Source organism: Brachyhypopomus gauderio, chromosome 12 (assembly GCF_052324685.1).
Source record: "Brachyhypopomus gauderio isolate BG-103 chromosome 12, BGAUD_0.2, whole genome shotgun sequence".
NCBI lineage: Eukaryota > Metazoa > Chordata > Actinopteri > Gymnotiformes > Hypopomidae > Brachyhypopomus > Brachyhypopomus gauderio.
In genome coordinates, this window is record NC_135222.1 from 21,726,435 (window position 1) to 21,750,106 (window position 23,672).

Consider the following 23,672-nt stretch of genomic DNA (forward strand, 5'->3'; position numbering starts at 1 on the left):
AGGTGTCAAATCTAGTCTACAAATGGCTGCAGCTGTTTTGATTTGAGATCAGCTCTTTCATCAAGAAGAATCAGGGAATGCTCCAGAAATATAACAGAAAATACTATATATATATATATATATATATATATATATATATATATATATATATATATATATATATACACACACACACACACACACACACACACAGCTCAAAAAAATAAAGGGAACACTAAAATAACACATCCTAGATCTCAATTAATAAAAATCTTTGAAATCAGTTGAAAATCTCTCATTTCTACCTGTTGTCTGTTCCATTTGCACAAGAGCAGTTTAAATTGATTCACAATCAGTGTTGCTTCCTATCTGAACACGAAGTGTGGATGACTTGGAGTTACATTGTGTTGTTTAAGTGTTCCCTTTATTTTTTTGAGCAGTGTGTGTGTGTGTGTATATAATATATATATATATATATATATATATATATATATATATATATATATATATATATATATATATATATATATATATATATATATATATATATATATACACCTCTTTCCTCATTCAACCACTGCAATGCCATAACACATATCCACATGTGTTTAATGTGGGTTTTCTTGCATATTTTAATGTCTGAGTGATAAGGTGTTATTGCATTTTGCGCTCAGTTGCATGACGTTTGTAATTCATAAAACAGCTCGGCAAACAATACGACCTGAACCGCTGTGATTGGTAAACGTCCCGGAAAGAATTCAACTGGACGAGTTTTCCTCCAACAGTGTTTGGTCACACATACAAGTGTTAAACAAATGTCTGCACATGTGCCCATTCAGCTAACTGACAAATTTTAAAAATGCTATTTTTGAGAGGAGATGCTATTTTGCTGCTATGCCTTGATTTAGAAGTACTGAAGTCATCAACTCATAGAAACTCAAACAGTTCCAGGTTTGCTGAAAGTTACAGGTGCATTACATTTTTATGCAACTGAAAGTTTTCAGTTTAGCACTGGTGTCATGACAGAGGTTTGTCAGTCATCTGTCTCTTGGCATTAGTTTTTAATATGTATGGATTCATTTATATGTTAATTTTGACTGGCTTTCACCCAGGGTACAGGTGTAATGCCATGCTAACTTTATGAATAGGAATTAAATATTGTATTTCATGTTTTTTGTGGTGTAGTTTCTGTCAAGTTTTATGAATCCGGGCCATTAAGTTTTCCGGGCTGAGTTTTCAAAAAATATCGAGTTTCATATATTGCCCAGTCCTGATTGAAATGAGATCCATTTAGATACGGTCGGGGAGATGTGGGGACGGCCCGGTAGGAGCTGCAGGAGAGAGGAGGGAGGCACAGACCTTCAGATTCGTCTCGCCGTCCAAACTGGCGGTGGTGATATGACAGGTGCCCTCTGCTCTGTCTGACGACAGCAGCACGAGGTCTGCGGGGAATGTCTCATCTTTGGCCACTCTTACGATGTCTCCCACCTGCAGACAGAGAGCCAGAGATCTCAGAGGGGTCCTCACTCAGGAGAACTATTTACTACCCATTTAAAGTTTACTATTTAGAAAACGTGTAAATCGTGTTCCTAAGTAGACGCCGTAAATGATTCAGTTACTAGACTGAAATTAGAAATGAAGTAACCGTGGTGAAAAGGAACCATTAAAAAGTAACAACCTGGGAAACGGCGAGAAGAATGTTAACAGCTCGTGAAACTCAACATGCCAGCGCCAAGCCCCATCACCACGCTGGCATTGCAGCTGAACGGACGCTTCAAACACATTCTGGGAGAGTTCTCCACTAGTGCACCACGCTAAGACCCACACGCATTATTTCTGGAGCTCTCTCTTCAATATCACTGAGAGCTGGGAGAGAGCGGGGGACGTGCGGGCCTGAGGTTCTAACTCACTCGTATGTTCTTGGATCGCGTCTGCACCAGGCTGCCGCTGCGGACCACCAAAACGGGAGCACCGTTCACCTCGTTATCAGCTTTGTGTCTGAGCCAGTCCTCATAGCCCTGCAGTGGGGGTGTGAGTTAAGACCGCCAGGAAACTTTAACACCATGACACGACACAGCAACACAAGACCACAAAACATATCTGTGCGCAACACTTAATTAGTTATAGATACACATATTCTTATGATGTACTTTTGTAAGAACTCTGCAATAATTAAGATTAGTACAACCGTCTCTTAGGTTTTGTCCAGAGAAGCATACATAGGTTATGTGGATAACTCATCCACAAAAGCAAGGATATAACTCAACAAATAATGTATGAAAGAATGAATTAATCAATAAATACAAAGACAATACTGACCTGTTTAATGGCAGTCACTGTAATAACAAAAAAGAGGGGAAGTCCACTTGTCACAGGTGAAGTGGGTGTATCTATCATTAACTGCAGGAAAAAAAGGTACCGCAATAAGAGGCATCCACCGACGTACCCCCACCACCCACCGACGTACCCCCACCACCCACCGACGTACCCCAACCACCCACCGACGTACCCCAACCACCCACCGACGTACCCCAACCACCCACCGACGTACCCCAACCACCCACCGACGTACCCCAACCACCCACCGACGTACCCCAACCACCCACCGACGTACCTCACCCACCACCCACCGACGTACCCCACCCACCACCCACCGACGTACCCCAACCACCCACCGACGTACCTCACCCACCACCCACCGACGTACCTCACCCACCACCCACCGACGTACCTCACCCACCACCCACCGACGTACCTCACCCACCACCCACCGACGTACCTCACCCACCACCCACCGACGTACCCCCACCACCCACCGACGTACCTCACCCACCACCCACCGATGTACCCCAACCACCCACCGATGTACCTCACCCACTGACGTACCCCAACCACCCACCGACGTACCCCAACCACCCACCGACGTACCCCAACCACCCACCGACGTACCCCAACCACCCACCGACGTACCTCACCCACCGACGTACCCCAACCACCCACCGACGTACCCCCACCACCCCCGACGTACCCCAACCACCCACCGACGTACCTCCACCACCCACCGACGTACCCCAACCACCCACCGACGTACCCCAACCACCCACCGACGTACCTCACCCACCACCCACCGACGTACCCCAACCACCCACCGACGTACCTCACCCACCACCCACCGACGTACCTCACCCACCACCCACCGACGTACCTCACCCACCACCCACCGACGTACCCCCACCACCCACCGACGTACCTCACCCACCACCCACCGATGTACCTCACCCACCGACGTACCCCAACCACCCACCGATGTACCTCACCCACTGACGTACCCCCACCACCCACCGACGTACCCCAACCACCCACCGACGTACCCCAACCACCCACCGACGTACCTCACCCACCGACGTACCCCAACCACCCACCGACGTACCCCACCCCCCGACGTACCCCCACCACCCACCGACGTACCCCAACCACCCACCGACGTACCCCAACCACCCACCGACGTACCTCACCCACCGACGTACCCCAACCACCCACCGACGTACCCCCACCACCCCCGACGTACCCCAACCACCCACCCACCCACCGACGTACCCCCACCACCCCCGACGTACCCCCACCACCCACCGACGTACCCCAACCACCCACCGACGTACCCCAACCACCAACCGACGTACCCCCACCACCCACCGACGTACCCCAACCACCCACCGACGTACCCCAACCACCCACCGACGTACCCCAACCACCCACCGACGTACCCCCACCACCCACCGACGTACCCCAACCACCCACTGATGTACCCCAACCTTCAGTGACACAGTTTTCTTCATCTACACACATTGTCTCAATTACACAAAAACAAGCAAAACAGCAGCAACCCACATCAGAGGAACAAAACCTGCTGTTTGTGCTGTGAATACACAGATTTATTCAATACTGATTTATACAAACACATTTAACTGCATTTCATTTTTAATATATTTAAAGTCCTAAAATCTTTGCTGTTTTACAGGTGGTGTCATATGCACTGCTCACTCTAATACACCATATGATGGTTCTGGTTCAAAGCAACCCTGAAGTAAAAATCAACGGATGACTAGCTTTGCTTTAAGTGCAAAGCACCTGACACTACAGCTTACTCTAGCAGGACACCCTTGATAAAGAGGGGGCGTACTCGAGCGCACCACCATGATTAAATAAAAGGTTAAAGATGACGTCTTCAGAGGTCATAGGTTAGCAGCCTGTACCAGGAGAAAAGAACCTTAAATCATTCTTGTATAATTCAACTGGGGGGCAAAAACATAAATCTGAGCTTGCTAGGGAATTGGCAACAAGCACAGCAACAGTCTAAGCATTGGTGAACATATATGGCATATTGATGCTGTTCTAGAGTAATCAGAGTGAGACGTGCCAAATTCCCAGAGGGCCCTTGGAAAACACACAGGTATCTTACCTGGACAAGGAAGATGATAAGGAAGTAGAAATTGGCTATTCTTCTGAACTGTTCGAAGAGATTCTTGGGGATGAAATTCCATATGGTGTACTGTAGAAGGAACGCAGAGCTAAACGAGTGATCTACTGGATCATCAGGCGTGGCCATGGCGAAGAACGCTCATGACTCAACAACAGTGACAGCTTCATAGCTGTGTGGAGTAGCTGTGGCGTAGAGACTATAACAGGAGCCAAGGCACAAACCCTACTGCCCAACCTTACCTTGGAGGATATGATCCTGTTATCTGCGAATCTCTGGGGAACATAATGGCCATGCTGAGGGAAACGGTTTGCAATGTAAACAGTCCTGGTGTCACTTTGATGGGGAGGGTCAAAGCCCTGCAAGAGATAAACAGGTCAGTGTGTGACAGCTCGCCCTGTGAACGAAATACGTTTGCATTCATGATCACGGAGACCTACTCTGATCCCATACAGACCCCCACTGGCTGGCACACCTTTGATTCCACACGTTTGAAACAGGTAACGTACAATTACGTTGTTACATAGAGCAGGAACCATGGGAGCCTAAGCTGGTAAGCACTGATGTAGTGAGCTGTATGGACTGCAGCTCCGCACCACTAATGGCTCATTTGCTCACAGAGGAAAGGTCAGCTTAACTTCCTGTCTGACAAAGCACAAACTGGGCAAATTTAACAAGACAAGAGTTTTGTTAAACTGGGCTTCATCCAAGTACTGCACTGAAGAGCTATTCTTACTGAAGAGCTACTCTACCCCGAGTCATGACACACCACATACATTTTGTAGACCGTAAGGAAAAATACAATCAATAGTAATCAGACCTCTGATATGTAATTGCAGTATGGTAATTACTAATTTAACCTTTTCAAAAGGTTGTTGTTGAAAGCATGACTTAATATCTAAAAAAAAAAAAAAAAAACCCTCAAATAAGCAAAGTTCAGCTAATTTCAGTTTAGTCCGTTTAATTTCAGCCTCCAAATTGATACAGAAATACTGGCAGAAGGCGATTACGTTTGTGAAGAGATAATGAATGAAAACGCACTAAAGAGAAATTCCAGCAGATCTAATAACCTGAAAAAATCATCTGGCTCAAACCCAAATCAACCTCTACTTGCTCCAGCGAAAGACCTTGAGTGAAGAAACTGAACATTGGAAGCAGAGATATTGGACTGGAGATGGAACCGGTCTCTCTAGGACAGCACAGTTCCAGGAACAGGACTAAGCGTCCTCCTTTGCCACAAGTCATGACATCCCTTTACCACAGGAAAAGCCACAGGCTAACTGTCCTCAGACAAAAGAATCCGTTTGTGTGCCAGTCTGAAAACAGCCATTATTTATTGAGAACAGCAGAACAATTCATTACAATAGGCTCTCACCCACAGCACTTCAGAGTTATCCAATCACTTACTATTGAATTCCACTAGTGTCTCTGCCCTTTGATTTATAGCCCACGAGAGTCTGATGCAGTTTGTCAGTCATGCCGTAAAGTGGGTGGGAATCACGTTCCTGGAACATATTAAACTTCTAGGAAAGAACATTTTTCTAACCTCTCATGTTTTTTCATGTTTGTGCGATATATGGCATCCCTTCTAAGGATGTAAAATCTTGGGTGCACCTGTGATCTTAAGGGTGTACCCCCAGCATGGGAACAGGGTTACAATGCAAATTACCATTTTCCTCTAACTGAACTAGTGCACATTCACTAGAATAATAAGCCGTGTTTCAATACTGCTTTTTTAAATATTGCTTTTCAGGATACTGAAATGACAGATCTCTCAAGGCGAGTAGATCATAGCTTTGGGCTGATGTCCAGGGCATGTAACCCTGCTGTTTTTACGAAACTGAAACCTTGAAGGTCTCCGTCATTTCCAGGTGATGATGTCACCAGACCCGAGACACGGCGGGCAACACGGTGATCTGGGGGAGAGTGAACATCTCAGGTTCAGCTCAAACCAACTCATCCTGTTCTCCTTCAAATAGACCTCAGGAGCAACCAGGCGGCGGCTGGAATCACAATACAGCTGACGGTAGGCCTTCTCTTTCATTTGAATATGATGAAATATCCCCTTATGAATGGGTCACATGTAACGGGTAAATGGTAAGTGTTCATCATACATGCTAGTAACTCTTTATATTCATATTTGCTGGGCTGAGACACCTCACAAAAATGACTGTAGTGTGTGAGGTGTCGTATGACAGGTACCAGTAGTGGAGACCTGAATCAGAGAAACGCAGCTCGTGTTGCTACATGAAGATCCCTGGCCACGTCACCCAGCCCTACTGCCAACAGCCCTCCTGTTGGAGCGTTTGTGTTTGTAGTACACACACACACACACACACACACACACACACACACACACACACACACACACACACACTACGGTTTACTCCATATTACTCTACTGCGACAGATATCTCCGTAACATTTCCAAAATTGTGTACTTGTCAGACTGAGAAGAACCACAACCCTGTAATTTATACATCTGCTCTGAGATTCTCTCAGGAAATGGCATATTTTACTGACATGGTTAGAGTTAGTGGGAAATAAATACGTGGGCTGACAGAGGCCAACACACCACCACAGTGAGAAGCCAGCATTACTTTCAGGAGAACTCAAACAAAAGACTTTCTTCATGTATAAGCAAAGGGCATATCAGTGAAATACAGCACGTCTACTGCCATTACTCACACTTTCCTCAAGATAATGGTTTAGCAATGGCAGTGAAGCAAAGATGACAACATGAAGGTGTGTGTGTGTGTGTGTGTGTGTGTGTGTGTGTGTGTGTGTGTGTGTGTGTGTTACTGAGTAACAACGCAATCTGTGGACCTTTTAAGTTATAGCGGTTATGGTTAAGTGTTAAAACCAAAGGACACGGAACACAAGAACGACAAGAACTTGAACATCACAGCAGGGCTGAACATCTTTTACATGCATTTTGCATGTCCCTGCACTTATTTACAAGAGAACCCAAAAGCCATCTGCAGAGGAGGGACCTCACCATCACTGGTGGTCCTCACTGAAGATTCCTAAACTCTGTTTACATACTGCTAGAAAACAGGATTGTATTCCAGCACAACAAGGTTTCCTAACTTGTTTAGCAACATGATTAGAGCTTAGGATGAGACAGACTACTTACATCTGATTATTCTTGTAAAACCTAAAACCTGGTCTTTGGTTTTGGGATCTGTGCTCATACTAGATTACTTAAGTACATTATAAAATCCTTTCATGTTTTACACGTTCTGTCAAAACGAGTGACACAAATCATGCAATTAAATCATCTTGTCTCAAAAAGTGCAGGTTTTACATCACAATGACTGAAAAGCAAAACAAACAAAAAAGTTATTTTTATGATAAACTAAACGTCTATAATACACAACGCCTTCCCTAAGGTATTCATGCTTCAGCACTGCTAATAACACACAAGCATCTCTATGTGGGGAGGTCTGTGCTGCTAGGAGCTCTGGTGTCATGGCAGGTCTATTAAAGAGGAAACAATGGCTTCAGTATCAGTGGGGCGTCCCATTTACAGCGTCTGCTGTATCCTGCAGACTCCCTTTGCTCACCACTCATTTCTGCTCTTAAAAAGCTCTGAAATGGTTTTAAAGAAGGCACTGAAGTGAGACACATTAAAAAGATAATGAAATACAATAAATCAATAAATAATTGAGACAAGGAGGTTTATTAAATAAATGTAAATAAAAATACCCCCCTTCCCACAGAATAATGCAGAATACACAACAGGGCAGTAATATGTGAATGGACTGTGATACAGAGAACAGCACACTTGTTTTATACCGAGGCATGATAAGGGCAACAGCTTCTTATCTGCTTCACATCGGCATCATGTTGAACCATTAGGCAGCAAAACAGTTCAGTTCTTGAATAAATAAAAGTTGCTAATTCTAACAGATGGCTGGATTAAGGCTGAGCTCTTTCCAGCTACCACTCCTGCTGAACACACACGGAGGCCCAGTGGAGCCTAATAACTCAACACACATTACTGGAAAACCCCTTTTTTTGTGCAAAACTTGCGATACTAACCAAAATCTTTGTGAAAGAGGAGCGATTCAGACATCTTTGTTGGGCGTCTCCACCAGCACCAGCGCTCACACATCAATCCTTTAAGTCACTAAATCCATGTCAGAACGCCGACGCCGCGTCACCTCCGCGTGGAGCCAGCTCTCAACCCGGCTTGCATGCACCGCCTGGCTGACGGGCTTTCATTACCAAGCAGAGCGCCTGGATCCCCAGCAAACCATTAGCGACTGGCCCAAAGGTACGAGCGGGCGCCCATGGAGCCACACACCAGCATCCTCACACTGAACCATTCAGCCACACTGCTGCTCTTACATCACACACACAGTCCACAGCAAAAAAACCTGTTAGGTTAGGATGTCTGTGCCTGAAGCCTAAATATACACAAACACAGATGAACTGACAAGACGACTATTTTTTTTTTACCACTGTGATAACGCAAACAATACTCCAGAAGATCTATGAGAGCAGAGAGTAGACAGTAAGTCTGGTGCACGTTGTACGTAGCCTACGCGAGTCTCAAACGTGTCTGCTAGCTACTGAGCAAGAATGTCCAATGTGCTTCAGGACTTACACAACCTCCCCCCAAACCACAGGAGTCTTCAAATCACGCAACGCATGAATTACCATAGGCTGTAAGAATTCAGACAAACAGAACTGCATTCTGGGATTTGATAACGCAGTTATGACAACGGGAGTGGGCAACAGGTAGCCGGTCCGTTCTCAGCTCAGTCTCGGGCGAGTGCTATTATAAATACATCATTTGAGCAAAACCCCACCTGGGACTTGCTGCAGCAGACGCTGTCTGAATGAAACGGCACCAGGGGAATCCACCACTTCCTGGGTTAATTAGGTTAAAGCTTGTCTTGCAGGCACACAAATTTCAAATTAACGTTTGACTTCCTGGTATATACATGCTCATGTAGAATTTTAGATGCAAACTAATGTGGGCAGTCCCAACTCTGGACAGTCACATGACTCTTATTGCTTGGCCCTCCTATATAACTTAACAGGGCCAATAGCTTCCAGAAAGGTCAATTTTTCTTTCTTTCTTTTCTTTTTAAAGATATATGCCATGTTGTAAGGGCCTTGTCTTCAAGTGTCAAATAAATGCATTAGTGTTTTTACAGAGCCCCAAGTTCCAACTTATCTTTAACTTCCCAAGCCACTAACAGCCTGGGAGAGAGTCCTGGGCATCTTGACCACACTAGCAGAATGTGAGTTTTTACGTTACACATATAGAACAGATGCTCTCAAAAAGCTAAAGTGTCTTCTACCTGCTGTATGTGTAATTCTGGACTTGGCAATTACATTCACTGCTTCTGGTCATGCACGAAGCAACTGAGCTGCTCTGGTATTGTGAATGAGCTGTGTATAATATCTGGTGTTCAAATAGAGTTGGATCCTATTGGCTTTACTTCCTGGTCTTTCAGATGGTCATGTGGTAAATATTGAACAGGAGGCTATTCAAGCTATTGACCTTCACAACTAGGAAGAACATTTTGCACTTTTTTGATTAAGGATGTTGTTTCATCAAATAAATAAATAAATTCACAGCAGTCTAATAATGGAGTGCATCCCTAAAGAAAGCATCTGGTGCGCCTCTATAAAGGAGTGGACATACTGGACCGTAGTCCTTCTTATGTGGGCTTCCTACATCAGCCTGGCCTGTCTCCGCTCCATCTTTATGGCAAAACCAGCTTTCCTTTAACTTTGGCATTTATTTCTTATATGATATTTTGTATGACGTTTTCTTTCTCTGTTGTGGAGGGTGATGGCTGGAAATAGAAATCCTGAATTTTGCACACTGAGCCCGAGTATGAAAACAAAGGGGTGGGACTTAACGACTCCAGACCAGCACTGCAGGGCCGGTTTGTTTGTGCCTCTCGTGCACAGAGGGATGTACACAAGCTCTTCAGAATATGATGGCCATGTTCTGACCCTTCTCTACACAGGCTGGGTCTCAACAATGAATTAGGGTGCTTTTTGGGTATTGTCATATTTACCAAAACAAACTTTGCTGGGTGCTAAATACAATTCCGAAGTTAAGTATCATACATTTGTGATATTTATACTATGTTCTCTGGAAAACTAGAAAAGCTACTTAAGTGCACATGATCTAATCTATCTGCAGCACACATGTATGTTCAGGGGTCTCACTGACTAAACACTTAGGCTGATTTCCATTGGTTGAAGATCAGTCATCAAAATCAGTGTAAAATTTTCTTTGGAATTTCTTCCATTCAAAGAAAAAAAAAAGCATGACTACATGGGCTAGCTTGGTCTGAAAAAGCATGAGAGTGTGATACAGAAAAACAACTTCAACATGTCTTCATGCACACAGTATCTCTTCACGATCTCTAAATTAAACAACAGTTCCTACCGAGCAATTTGACTGTACAAAAGACATCCCTTCTTACATGGATCACCCCACTTTACAGGCGTGTTCTATAACTGTTAATTAGCCTTCGTTAATTATCATAATTTATGAATAATGTTCATTAGGAGAGGGCAATAAGGGGAGGAAAGAAGCTCACTAAAAAGTTACTAGAGACCATGAATGTAGAGCAGGAGAGTGCAGTGTGATGTGCTGTCTGATCTGGCAACTCACTGGAATCATACATGCCAGTAAAGGGATGGCTTGCCCACTTCTGGCACCATGAACGCAAACATACACATAAAGTCATAAATGACACGTAGGCAGAGAGAATTAAGGCCTTGTGTCTCTGCTAAACTTTCATCTAATAAAATACAACAAAAATAATGGTGCCTCCTCGTGCTCATAAAGACAAGGGTCAACAGTATTTGCCAGTGAGCTGCTACGCCATTAAACAGAGAGGGAACAGCTAGGATTTCTGGACCGTCACATAAACCATGCAGGTGGGACATGGAGCCATCACTGAATTTACCACACACTGCTTACATGACACTTTTAATAATATTACTCCAGAAGGTATGTAGGCGGAGTAATAAATCACTATGTAGCACTGACTACAGGACACCTGTAGCACCTAAGTTCAAATGCATCAGTATACCGAGTAAAGAACAGACTAGTTGCCATTTCACACCTGTGTGCTACTTCCTGGGGAAATAAATATAATCTGTAGGCAATATGACAGAAATGTTACTGATATTAGGAGCTTTGAACTCTCTAATAAAGACTGGATCACTACAATGGTTATGTCTGTTTTCTCTCAGGCTACATTGATTTTTGCACACTAAGACACTGATAGAACAGGTAAGACTCAAATGTAGGCTTTAACATTTATATCAACACCAAAAGAAGACTTGCAGTCATAGTTATGCAGTTTGTTCATTCACTCAATTCTATTTTATACCAAAGAACAGAAACAGGTGTGAATGGTAGTAACAGTAAATTCCTACGGACAACATTATCACACACATCACAAATTCATTATTAAGGTTAAAGTCGAGAGAACATGAGCAGTCACGTGTTTCTCTGTTTGGTTCTACTGGATTACCACAATCAATCAATCAACAATCGGGGTCAATTTATTTACTTTAATGTGAACCTACATTATAAATTATTGTTCATCACAGCCACTAGATTTCTCACATTAACGTACAAAAATGTGTAATATTTTAGGTTCCCTCTGCAACCAGTTGACACTAAGAGTTTGTGTAAGTGGACAAGAACCGGGCTGTGTCCTCACTGCCACACCTAGTGGGAACCTGACATGACTAAGAAACGAAAACAAGAACTGTGTGACTTCAAAACATCACGGCAAAGTGAACTTTATAAGAGAGACTCGTTACTTTCCTCACCCAAGTTAACCATCTAGCGAGTCACCCCACCTTCTTCCACACAGACTCGGGCCTTGCCCTGCAAAACTGACACTTTGTGGATTATGTTAAATTTGTGAAATGTTGATTTAATACAGTGAATGCTGCACAAACACTTCAAACCAAGTACTTCCTAGTTAACCTGAGCCAACTATGGTGATGGCCAGTAAACTAACTTGTTAAACTAGATATTTATACGAAGTTAACGTTATGTAAGCGATCTACCGCTAGATCACTCGACACATTCGTGAATTGTGAGACTTTTTAGCCAGATTAGCGCCTAGCTGTATAACTTAACAAACTCGGGACCGTTTGTACTAGTAAACAACAACAGTCACAGCTCACTTTATAAACGTCCTCGCCAGATTAAACTCGTTTTATTACACCGTGGCCCGTAGTCATTACTTAACTGTCACCTCAGGTGTCTGTATCAGCCCCCCTCAACAGGCTAGCCGGGCTAGCCCCCCGGGGCGTTAGCATCAGAGCTAACAGCGCCGCTTCACTTACCAGCTGTTGCCGGATCCAGCGAAGCATCCTGGCAGTGTGAGCGCGCGAGCTGGAGGGGCTCGCGCGCGGGGGACGGCTCGCGCGCTAGCTGGGGGGCTCGCGCGCTAGCTGGGGGGCTCGCGCGCTAGCGACGTTAGCCAGCCCGCCGCTCCGCCGAGTGAGCCCCGCACCACGAGCGTTTCCTTTCGCCACAGAAGACCCCGTCCGTGCTCATTACCTCCACGGGAACGAGAGGCGGAAAAGCTTCGCGGCGTCAGACAACGACGGTGCCCGTGTGTGTGTGTGTCCCGACGGTGACCGGCGAGAGTCGTGCGTCCCACCCGCCCCGTGAAAAGTGGACGACGTTGAAGCGACAGCGAGCCGCTACGGACGCCTCTGTGGAAACGAGCGAGTCGGTCAACACGCAGGAAGTGACGAATACAAGAGAACCGCAAAAAAAAAAAAAAAAAAAAAAAAGATTAAAGAAGACATTCAAGCACCAAACCTCCTTCAAAGTGCGATTTTATGCACATTTTTCTCTCTTGTGATTATAATTATATGATTATAATAAAGTTATGACCAGGTTGGTTCAAACATTGTGAGCTATTTATTTAATTCAATGTAATTGCTGATTTCCTTTGAAGATTCGACTTAAATACAACAGACATTTGTACGTGCCAAGAACACAGGGCGCCTGCATTTACAGAGGGGGTGTATTTTAAGGACAGACACTTGTGAGGAAAACACTGAATCATCCGGATTTCTGCGTGAGCGTCTCGATTAAAAAGTCACCAGTCAAAGTATGTGAACCCTTTTGAATAGTTTTGGTAGGTGTTGTAGTTTTCGGTCAGGAGGTAGCCTACTGATGGTTCGTTTTTCTTTGCAGAAGTACTAGTATACAACTTCCTATACAACTTCCTCTAGTACTTCCTGTGCGTATTTTAGATGGATTCAGTATCAGAATTGGGATCAATTTTATTTTCCAGTATGTTACACATAAAAGGAATTTTGCTTTTCCAGTGCACATGTAATTCTAGAGTGACACATTGGACCTTTGTCAGATCTACAGAAAGTGCATAATACAGAGTAAACTAGAGTTAAATAAATGAAACAATTATTTTTATTATAAATATAAAACAAAGGCAAAAAAGAATAATCTATGTATTAGATGTTTTGGAGAGACATATGACTTAATTAAATATACAATACACATTTATGTAGAATATGTAGCCCTGTCACCTCAGGTCTGTGTATGTAGTGGTGCCCAGAAACTTGAGTGACTCCACAGTCGAAACCACAGAGTCATTGATATTGATGAGGAGTGGGGAAGGAACGTGTGGTCTAAAACCAACAACCATTTAAACAGCCTTCAGATGGTTACAGCTGCACCAGGACACTTAATGCTTGACTCTCTTTCTGTAAGCAGACTCAACTCCTTGGGTTATGGGGCCAGGTACGGTGGTGGCACCTGCAAACTTCGTCATAGGTGTCTTTAGAGGTCCAGTCGTTGACATGAAAACTAAAGTGAAAGGGTGACAGCAAACACCATAGGGTGCAAAAGATTTCAGCGTCAATGCCCTCACCAATGATACCCGCGACATGCCTGATGTCTGTCAGGAAATCATCCACTACCAGACGACATCTGACATACGCTGCTTTGACATGAGTTTGACTTGCAGAAAGGACAATGGTGTTAAAAAGGTAAAAGTGTTCACGCGCAGAGCTCTTGCACAGGTTCCTGGACTGTCCAGATGCTTTGAAGTGTAGGACCAGGTTGGCTGTATCATTAACAGAGCTGTTGGGTCTGTGCACTAACTGCTTGTGCCCCAGGAAAGGGTCTGTAATGGCCTTTATCTAAGCTAGGGCTAGGCATTCAGTGAACTTTAGAAGTGACAACAGTCATAGTTTAAGACATGTATTCTTGTCTTTTTAGGGACAAAGAGAAGAGAATTTGAGATGTGTGGGAACAGAGCTGAACAGTGTGGCGACAGGGGGCTGTTTTGTGAAGACGGGGGTTTCTTTGCTCTCTCAAATCTGCTGTATAACTCATTTCGGTTGCTTGTGAAGAGATGTTTTCTCATTTGTTGTTGTCCTCTTGTGTTTTTTTATTTTAATGGTACATGAGATAACATTTTTCCTATTTTAGATTTCCTGACATTCTGCCATAGAATTTGCTGATACCTGCTGGAATTCACTGGCTCCTCAACCACTGTAATCTCTTTTGGCCCTCACAATCTCTTACACACCCTCACAATCTCTTACACACCCTCACACTCCCATTATACACCTTCCCCATGTTAGAAGTTAGAATACAGAAGTTCAGATAATTCCAAAATGTTGACAACTGCACTGCAATTTTGTAGTTTCACATCTGAGTGACTGCATGCTTCCCCAATCTACCCACATCACAACATACAAATTGTCATCATGATTCAACGTTTTTTTTTCTTTTTTCTTTTTTCACACAGCTCTCTGGTACCCTCGTGTGGTCTTTGATGCACTACTTGTATTAAACCTACCACTAGCATCAGTTTGATATTCATCACCTTATAAATTGCTTAATCCAATTTTTTTTAAATTTATGTTTATCATTAAATAATTTTAATTCCATTGCCCAGAGTGTCTTAAAAACCATTATTCATAATGGTACACCATTATCCCTGTCTAATATTTCAAAGATGGAAATTCACAGGTAAATATAATGACATAAATAGCAGGGAAATAACAACAGAAATGTGTAATGTAATGAAATCAGTGTGTCTAGACAGGAGATTTGATGAGCACTGGCTGAGATTCAGCAGAAATTATCGTCAGCATTTAAATTTTAGAGAATTGGGAAACAGAATGGGGAAAATGAGATGTTTTTACCTAAGTCAGTGAACTCAAACAGATAACAAAACATGGGGTCCCTCAAAACAGTGGGTGTGTTGCTCAAGTTGCCCTCCCATGTTAGGAGTGGGTTCAGTGTGTTAACCAGATTTGAAACTACTATTAAAATTCCCCAATGTATTGATTGTATTGGTGTTCATGAAATAAGTATATAACCACTAATTTGTCCACAGTTCTTAAAGCTGATGATGGTTTATTATTTCAGCAACATCCAGAGTTTTTCACTTTCAGTGAAGACTCCCAACAGTATGCTTCCTATAATAGCACATAACGTTTACATTAGCCATACATATAACCATTCTACTTGGTTATGACATCAATCACTCATAGAAAATTCTAGAAATGATAAAATGTTCCATGTAGTTTGCAGGGAAATATGAAGTGTTGTTCCACAGGAATGTGGACCCTCTGTCTGTTCTTTTGTAATTATCTACGTGACACACCAAGTGTTCAGATGCAGCATTTAAAATATGAAAATATAATGTAATTTATTCACTGTTAGGATGCAACACTAATTTAAATACCAAATATGTGTTTTAACTTCACGTAAACGTGAGGGGATCAGATGGGGCGTATCTCCAAGATGGGGCGTATCTCCAAGATGGGGCGTATCTCCAAGCGTCTGGATCAGTTTACCCCACAGCCACCATTTTGGGAAATGTGCTTAGTCTAGCAACTCACAGCTACATTTCTGCTAAGTCAGTCACGTTTTTACACATTGGCAGTTCATCGACATTTCTAATTTAACTTTTTACACCCCCCCCCCCAAACTTTGACAGACAAAAACAACAAAACTGCCTGCTTCTTCATCCACATGGGTCTTCCTCCCACGGAAAGATGGAAATGAAGAATACTAACTAAATTTAGGATCATATGTTTATGGTTGACCAGATACAGGTGAGGGGTCAACTTACCCTCTGACTCATCTCACACTGTTCACATATTCATATTAATCTAATATACATTTCCTTCTTTCTTACTTTCTCAACATATATGAAAAATCAAGAAGTTTATTTTCTCTGTTTTTTTAATCTGATAAAAGATGTCCTGTTGTTTGGGTCCTTGCTTTGCTGGTCACCCTGTAGAATAATACTGGCCAGTCATCTCCAGTCCTCGTCCCAGAGTTCCACAGCGGTCAACATCAGCGGTTTCAGTCAACATCCAACATACTTCATTCATTTGTACATCTTATTAAAAATCTTGAGATGTAGGAAACACACTAACATGGGCTGCTGTAGTACCTGAACTGGGAAACACTGATCTAGGCAAGCAGCAAGACATTTTACACACAACTGCTCATATTAATGGAATTACATTTGAACAGACACATATTGAATAGAATATATGCCTGGTCTTTTATACTTCCATTGTTTCATAACATGCAAAATATGTTTATGTATTATTACCATCAGTAGTTTACCAGGCAGGATCAGAGATGCGGTCTCTGGGCAGGATACACACAGATCACTTACGGCTGTCTGGATTCCTATATAGATGACAACAGCGCCGCCTTTAGGAGAGTAAAAAAACCCTGAAGTATGCAGACCGAGATCCAAGATCCAGTTTAAAACATTATGTGTTTTATCATGATGTTTGCAGTGTTTTGTAGATGTTTGCAAGTTCTTGTGTAACCTTGCATGCACATTTGTCTTATTTCAAGATTGGATATTTCAGGATTGACTGGCAATTGAGATTTCAACTCAAAAGCCATAAACAGTCTTGTGTTTTAAAATGTAAATGTGTGAAACTTGTAACTGCTTTAGAACGCTCCTGTTCTTTCATTTATCAAGGAACGTTTTTTATGCTTATAGAACCGCCTCTTCATCTAACGAACCTCAGAGTGTGTTCGTCTCCACCAGACTTGCTAAATGTTCTGCCCTTTAAAGTGACCGGCTGGAAGACTCTCCACCCCGCAAGTTCCAGTTGTGGTTCTGTAGGGCTGCGGCATCCCAAAGTTTATGGAAAAGTTGAAAAGCTTAACTGCCAGTATCTGAAGTAAAGCTGAAATGCAACAGTACGATAATGTAACTGAAAGGCAATAGGCCTCTATGACTTTCAGATATTTAAGCAATGAAAGAATTCTTTCTATATTTAGTCTTCGCGGGCGTGCTTTTGGGCTTGTCCCAAATACATCCTAAACGAGTGCTCGGACTTTCTGATATGCTAGACTGATATACAGGCGAGCTGAGGGAATATCAAAACGAGGACATGCAATTCAACAGCTCAGCTGCTTACCTGGCGCTCAGGTATGTTGGAGGATGACTAATGTGAGTCTTTCCCCAGCCGGGTCCCAGTGAAAATCCCTCCCACACTGCAGCACTTCCCCAAGTAGGTTTCCCCTCCCCCAAAATATTAGTAAGCAAAAAAAATATGTGCAAAATGTGCAAAAATATGTAAGCGGGTTTTGATTGGCCTGGTGTGTTAATCAGCGAGCACTGAACGAGCGCTGCATGGTACCAGACCCAGAGAAAGTGATGACTGTGGGCTCGTTTTCAAGCACGTCTTAATGCAACTGCAAATCCCGAGCTAAGCTGTGTGCACGGTCGTGGAGGTAAGATCAGGACGACAAATGAGGAGGACACGTAGCAAAACGTCCTGCCTTTTAGATGCTGCTAAAGTTGGTGGAGACCAGTTAGCACTGTATTATTTAGGTGTGCATACATTATGACCCTGTATAAAACGAGCATGTTTGCTCTAAACTACATGTGTGTCAACATTGAGTAGCGATGCCAAGGTTTGCTAACCACCCCCTTATTAAACCTTTGGGATTCCTGTTTAGATAAAAAATACTGCCCAACAGGTGTCATTACAATTGCAAAGTTATTTTTTCCAAACATGTATAAATTTTTTATGAGTTTGGTGTGTGTGTGTTGTGTATGTGTGTGGTTGTGTGTGTGGAAAAAGCTAGAGTATGTGGAATATCTATGTGTTTGTGTGCACATTTGTGTATGTGGTATTTTGGGGAGAACTTTAAAGCACAAACAGGAACTGTTTGAGACAGGTGTTTGAGACATCAGTACTGAGTTTACAATGTTTTCACTGAACTTCAGCCTGATTATTCAATCATTAAGGTAGACTCTAAAATGTTGGTTTATCATTTATTCCATTTTTTTTGCTCTGAACCAACTCCATTATATTTACTGTGTTCAACACTTTTGTTGATTTCCTGAGATCTACGCCTGCCATTCTAGCTACATTTATCCTCTCTCTGTTTAGAAGGCGTATTCTTGCATGAATGTCATACAAACAAATGCAGCCAGAGAACACTGTAATGAGGCATCATATAGACAGCTATAGACTGATATTTAATGTAATGAGGAATCATATAGACAGCTATAGACTGATAACTAATGCTAAATATTGCTAATCTGTCAGTAACTTCATTTTTGAGTTTGTGTTCAATACTGTAATATGTTACAATACTTCTCTATAGTGATTAATACAAATATTGACTAAAAATATTTAAATTTTCCCAGCCCTATACCATTTAAAACAATTGTCATTTGTTTATATTTGTACGTTTTTTGTATGAACATAACTTAGGTTAATATTAGGTACAATATTCTAAACACTAAATAATTCCCCCAGTTTGAACAGGCTGTATCCCAGGGTAACGTTTGCTAAAATGTTTGACCCCTTTTCTAATATGATGTTTTTGACTCTGGCATGTACAACTGGCAGAATCCACAATGTACGGCTGGCAGTGACCTGCTTGTTGGGCTGGTTGAGGCTGACATTTTAATGCGTTTTGCTGCATGGTGTCTTTGTGTTGCCAATAGACCGCCAGACGTCCAACTGTCCAGCAGCCTATGCTGCAGTTGTACAGGAAGGACCAATCGGAACGTGTGAAAACAGAAGCGGTGCTTCTCCGAAAATGCACAGCACAAGTAGTTCCAGTTTCTGTTTGTTGCTGTCTTTAATCCTATTTAATGGAAGATACTTGTAATTGCCCACTTAGGATGCTTAGAGCCGGGTTCCTGTTGGTCTTGCTTGACTGCACCTGGCGAGCTGTGTGTGCTTTAAGCGGTGCAGGCTGGATTGGGTTTCACCAGGAACTAATCCTTCCTCCTAACTGCACCTCTCACAGCCACTGACCCAGAGCTGGGACCCAACTGGCTTTTAATACGGTCGTGTATTTCTCTATGGATGGCCGAGTGGTATGTGGGGGCGTGACTTGTAATAGGAGGGGGGTGGGGTTGTCTGCAAATGACCTTCCAAACTGTGTGGGACATATTTATTGAGGTCATTTGTTGTGTAATTGTTGGGACATGAACAGTGCAGTTTGATTCGGAGGGCTGTACTATGCTTGTTTTGAGTCCATGTGACCCCCCACCAAAGGCATTTATCATGATATCAACATAATAACATCATACTTGGAGAATGGAATGAGCATTGATAATCACAGATATTACACATTATATATATATATATATATATATATATATATATATATATATATATATATATATATATATATATATATATATATAGATATTATACATCGCAGTTTAATATGAATATATGGATATATACATATAAACATACATACATACATATACACACTTATATATATACATATATATATATATATATATATATATATATATATATATATATATATATATATATATATATAGTGCAGGCAGATATGAAGGAGAGCTAATGTAATTACCAAGTGTTAAAACTAAAGTAAGTGTTGTGTTGTTGGGCCAGGAGGCTGTGCACTCTGTTAGGAGAATTGAGCAGGGATTTCACCAGGGCTCTCCGTGCACTTCGCTTCCATGAGGGCTTGTTGAAGCTTGAGGGGATGACTGGCTGACGGCTCTCGAAGAGCAGCACAGCTAGTGCAACACACACACACACACACACACACACACACACACACACACACACACACACACTAATGGCGGTAAATGGGGAAAGGCTGATTGCAGGGTTTGCCAGGCAGTCTGTGACACACGCGCCTACCAAAACAGGGAAATGGAGTGCGCTGCTCCTCGGATGCCGCTGATGGTTTCAAACGGATCGTTTAGCAGCCTTTCAAGGACCCTTGCCACCAGGACACAGAGGCAACAAAAATCTGGCTAATGGAATAAATCTGTGGCCTTGCGGCCTACTCGAAGACTTACGTATGAAATGTGAAAATACTGCTTTAAAGGTGAGAACACAGTACTTCCTATAGGAGTAATGCGTTGTGATATAGTGGATGCTGTTGGCCGAAAGGTTAATATACTCTTTTGCCGATATGATCTTCAAACAGCCAAGCCCTATTTAAACGTGCGGATGGACGCTCCTTTCTCACACTGAGTGGTGCTAGGGTTTGTTTGGGTAGGCCTACAAGCCTGTAGTGCGTGGGGCTCCCTGGCTAGCGTTTAATTGTGAGCTTCTTTGAACCTCCCTGGTTGCTAGCTCGTCTCAGAACAAGGGATTGGGCTCCTCGAGGAACCCAGGTGTTGCTGTCAATGTTATCACCAGACCTAGAGCTGAACTCTTGTGTCATTGACGGTTTTTCAAAATCAAACTGAAGATTGAAGATTGCGCCCTGCTGATTAACCAGAACAAGTTCAATGCAATAAATCATGCATGTTCAACGCATACCTTTCATATGTCAGATAAGATAACAGACTGTAGCACAACCTCAAGTACATTTGCTGGAGGTGGAGAATGTGTCCCCCCCCCCCTTGTTCGAGACTCCTCAGGGCAAATGTCTCTAATGTATCCACATGTTTTTGTTTGCACTGAAGATTCCACTTAATTGCATGGAGTTTATGAGAATTATGTGGACTAGCCTTTAATATATTAATGCATCCTGTGTTGTGTTTTTTCTTCTTCTGTTATTGTTGGAACATGCCCTGAAAGTGTCGTGACATCAGGAGAGTCTCGAGAGAGCATGATGTGTCCTGCCAAACATCCTTCAGGGCTGTTAGTACCTGCATGGGTCCTAATCCACCATTTTTCTGTTGTTTTTCTGCTTAAGTAGTAGAGAAGAATGTCTTGCACCCGTGCACACACCTGTAGGCCGTGTTCTCTGAGGCCCACCTACGATGCAGTGGCAATTGGAGAAAGATATTAGCCATTCCGAGAAATATAACAAGCAGTGTCTCTCACACACACACACACACACACACACACACACACACACACACACACACACACACACACACACACACACACACACACTGAACTAGGGCTGCTTGTCGTCTTTCTGCTGGCTTAGGGCCAGGGGGGATAACAACCTGGGACAATAAAGAACCCAGAGAGCTGTGCTCATGTCGCCCAGACACTGTTTTCACAGCACGGCCAACATAAAAGGGAGGGCCCTAAATGGCTCATCCTGACATTCTCCCTTAAGATGCCTGAATCAATAGAGGCTTCGGGTTTGGAGAAAAGCTCAAAGAATTGCCGAACATTTAAACAAGGGTTTGGCACAGAGATGGAGAAGTCTGCTGGAGACCTGCACCTGTAAAGTGCACAGCCACGAAATTCATGAACAAAGTAAATAATCAGTGACTAATCCAGGTAGCTCACACACCTGAGTACATTGTGTGTGTGTGTGTGTGTGTGTGTGTGTGTGTGTGTGCGCACGTGTGTGCGTGTATACAACCCTATAAAATGTTTTGTAATATCACTTTTGGCATTATTTTCATTATTGCTCTTAATATTATTATCTTTATTGCTGTATATTCTCCATCCTAACCCAGCGTGTGTCATCTGTATGAGTCCCTCTCCCCGTACGTCTTCCTGCTTGTGCAGTGTTATGCTGCTTTCTGTGTTCAGAGTGAGCAGCTCTGCCCAGTGTTGCTCAGCGCACACTAAACTCACTCCCACGTCCTTTGGGAAGGCTGAGCAGAGACAGGAGAACCTTTCAACAGCGTCTGAACTTATGGGCCTTTTCCCTACACTTATACACTCATGATGGATTTCTCCTAGGATAAAGTAAGATATATCGTGTGCTGTGTGTATAAACATATATTCTATGTGGTGTTAGCTAAAAAATACAACCACTTCACACCATTGAAAAATTGCAGCATTGCAATTTCATCTATTGCCAGTGGATGGCACTGTGTATCTATCAATAGAGCCTTTTGAAAAATTAAGCACTAATTCTTTCACTCTGCCATACACTGCTGTCCAGCACTATAAAAGCAGGAACTTTATTCAGAGTTGTTTTGGTCATTACTATTTGGTTAACTACACTGTTTTAATTATTCAATCCAAATGGATAGAATTGCTAGACATTTTGTTTGAGAGAAGAAAGTATACAATATCTTTCATTTGGATTTTTTAAAATAGATTTGGAACACCACAATTTTATTTGAACAGTGACAATGATCTGAACTCCTGAAGTTGGCTGATTCATGAGGCTTGATTCTGAGATTCACGCCTTTGCCTGTTTTGGGCTTGGATAAGTGCCTGAACAGATCTGATGTGCATCACGCATGCAGACGTTTGCTATGAAGACAATAAAGTACTTCTGGACAAGAGCATTTGCTAAATGCTGCCCATGAACATTCTGTTGAATCAGAGTGAAGATAATCCTCTGATTCACTACTTTTGTGTGAAGCACCAAGATGAGAATGCACTGCATGTTTGTTTGTGTTCTATGTCAGAACAGGGGAGAATATGCGTGATGCTACCGAGTCCCAAACCAGCCACAAAATGAGCCGTTCGCGGTGCAAAGGTCCGATTCCTCCCTTTGTGTCACTTTATATTTACTTGAATGGTAGAAACAAAATCACTGGAGTCATCAAAGCTTACAGCTCCTGCGCTGCCTTTGTGTGTTTGCACAAGAGAAGTTATTTGAAGACCCAAGGGAGGTGTGTAGCCGCACTCCCCCTCTTTACGGCCCAGCGTAATGATGGCTGTGGGAGAGTTCAATAGTGGTGAAGCTCAGGCGTGCTCCCTCTCTCCCTCTCTCTCCCTCTCTCTCCCTCCGCTCAGAGAGATGGACTGCCATGACATAAATGGATAAGTAGGCTTCGTTGCATGAAAGATTGTT

The 23,672-nt window shown here is 42.9% G+C and overlaps 1 protein-coding gene and 1 long non-coding RNA gene across 6 annotated transcripts in view; both read right to left on the reverse strand.

Moving 5' to 3' along the window:
- Positions 1 to 13,209, reverse strand: part of atp11b (ATPase phospholipid transporting 11B) — a 41,919-nt gene extending 28,710 nt beyond the window's left edge. For all 5 annotated transcript variants that reach the window (XM_077023832.1, XM_077023829.1, XM_077023828.1 and 2 more), the window contains exons 1-6: positions 12,806 to 13,209; positions 4,699 to 4,815; positions 4,439 to 4,528; positions 2,299 to 2,379; positions 1,890 to 1,997; positions 1,339 to 1,467 (exon numbers count right to left, since the gene is read on the reverse strand). In XM_077023832.1, the coding sequence (XP_076879947.1) occupies positions 1,339 to 1,467; positions 1,890 to 1,997; positions 2,299 to 2,379; positions 4,439 to 4,528; positions 4,699 to 4,815; positions 12,806 to 12,832 (552 nt within the window). In that variant the 5' untranslated portion in view covers positions 12,833 to 13,209. The remainder of the gene's footprint in view (positions 1 to 1,338; positions 1,468 to 1,889; positions 1,998 to 2,298; positions 2,380 to 4,438; positions 4,529 to 4,698; positions 4,816 to 12,805) is intronic.
- Positions 13,210 to 15,920: 2,711 nt separating this feature from the next.
- Positions 15,921 to 17,951, reverse strand: LOC143528220 (uncharacterized). Its single transcript, XR_013134401.1, has 3 exons — positions 17,909 to 17,951; positions 17,508 to 17,674; positions 15,921 to 17,183 (listed from the first exon to the last, which is right to left on the reverse strand). It is a non-coding gene; the product is annotated as an uncharacterized LOC143528220 (long non-coding RNA).
- Between the last annotated feature and the right edge of the window lie 5,721 nt (positions 17,952 to 23,672).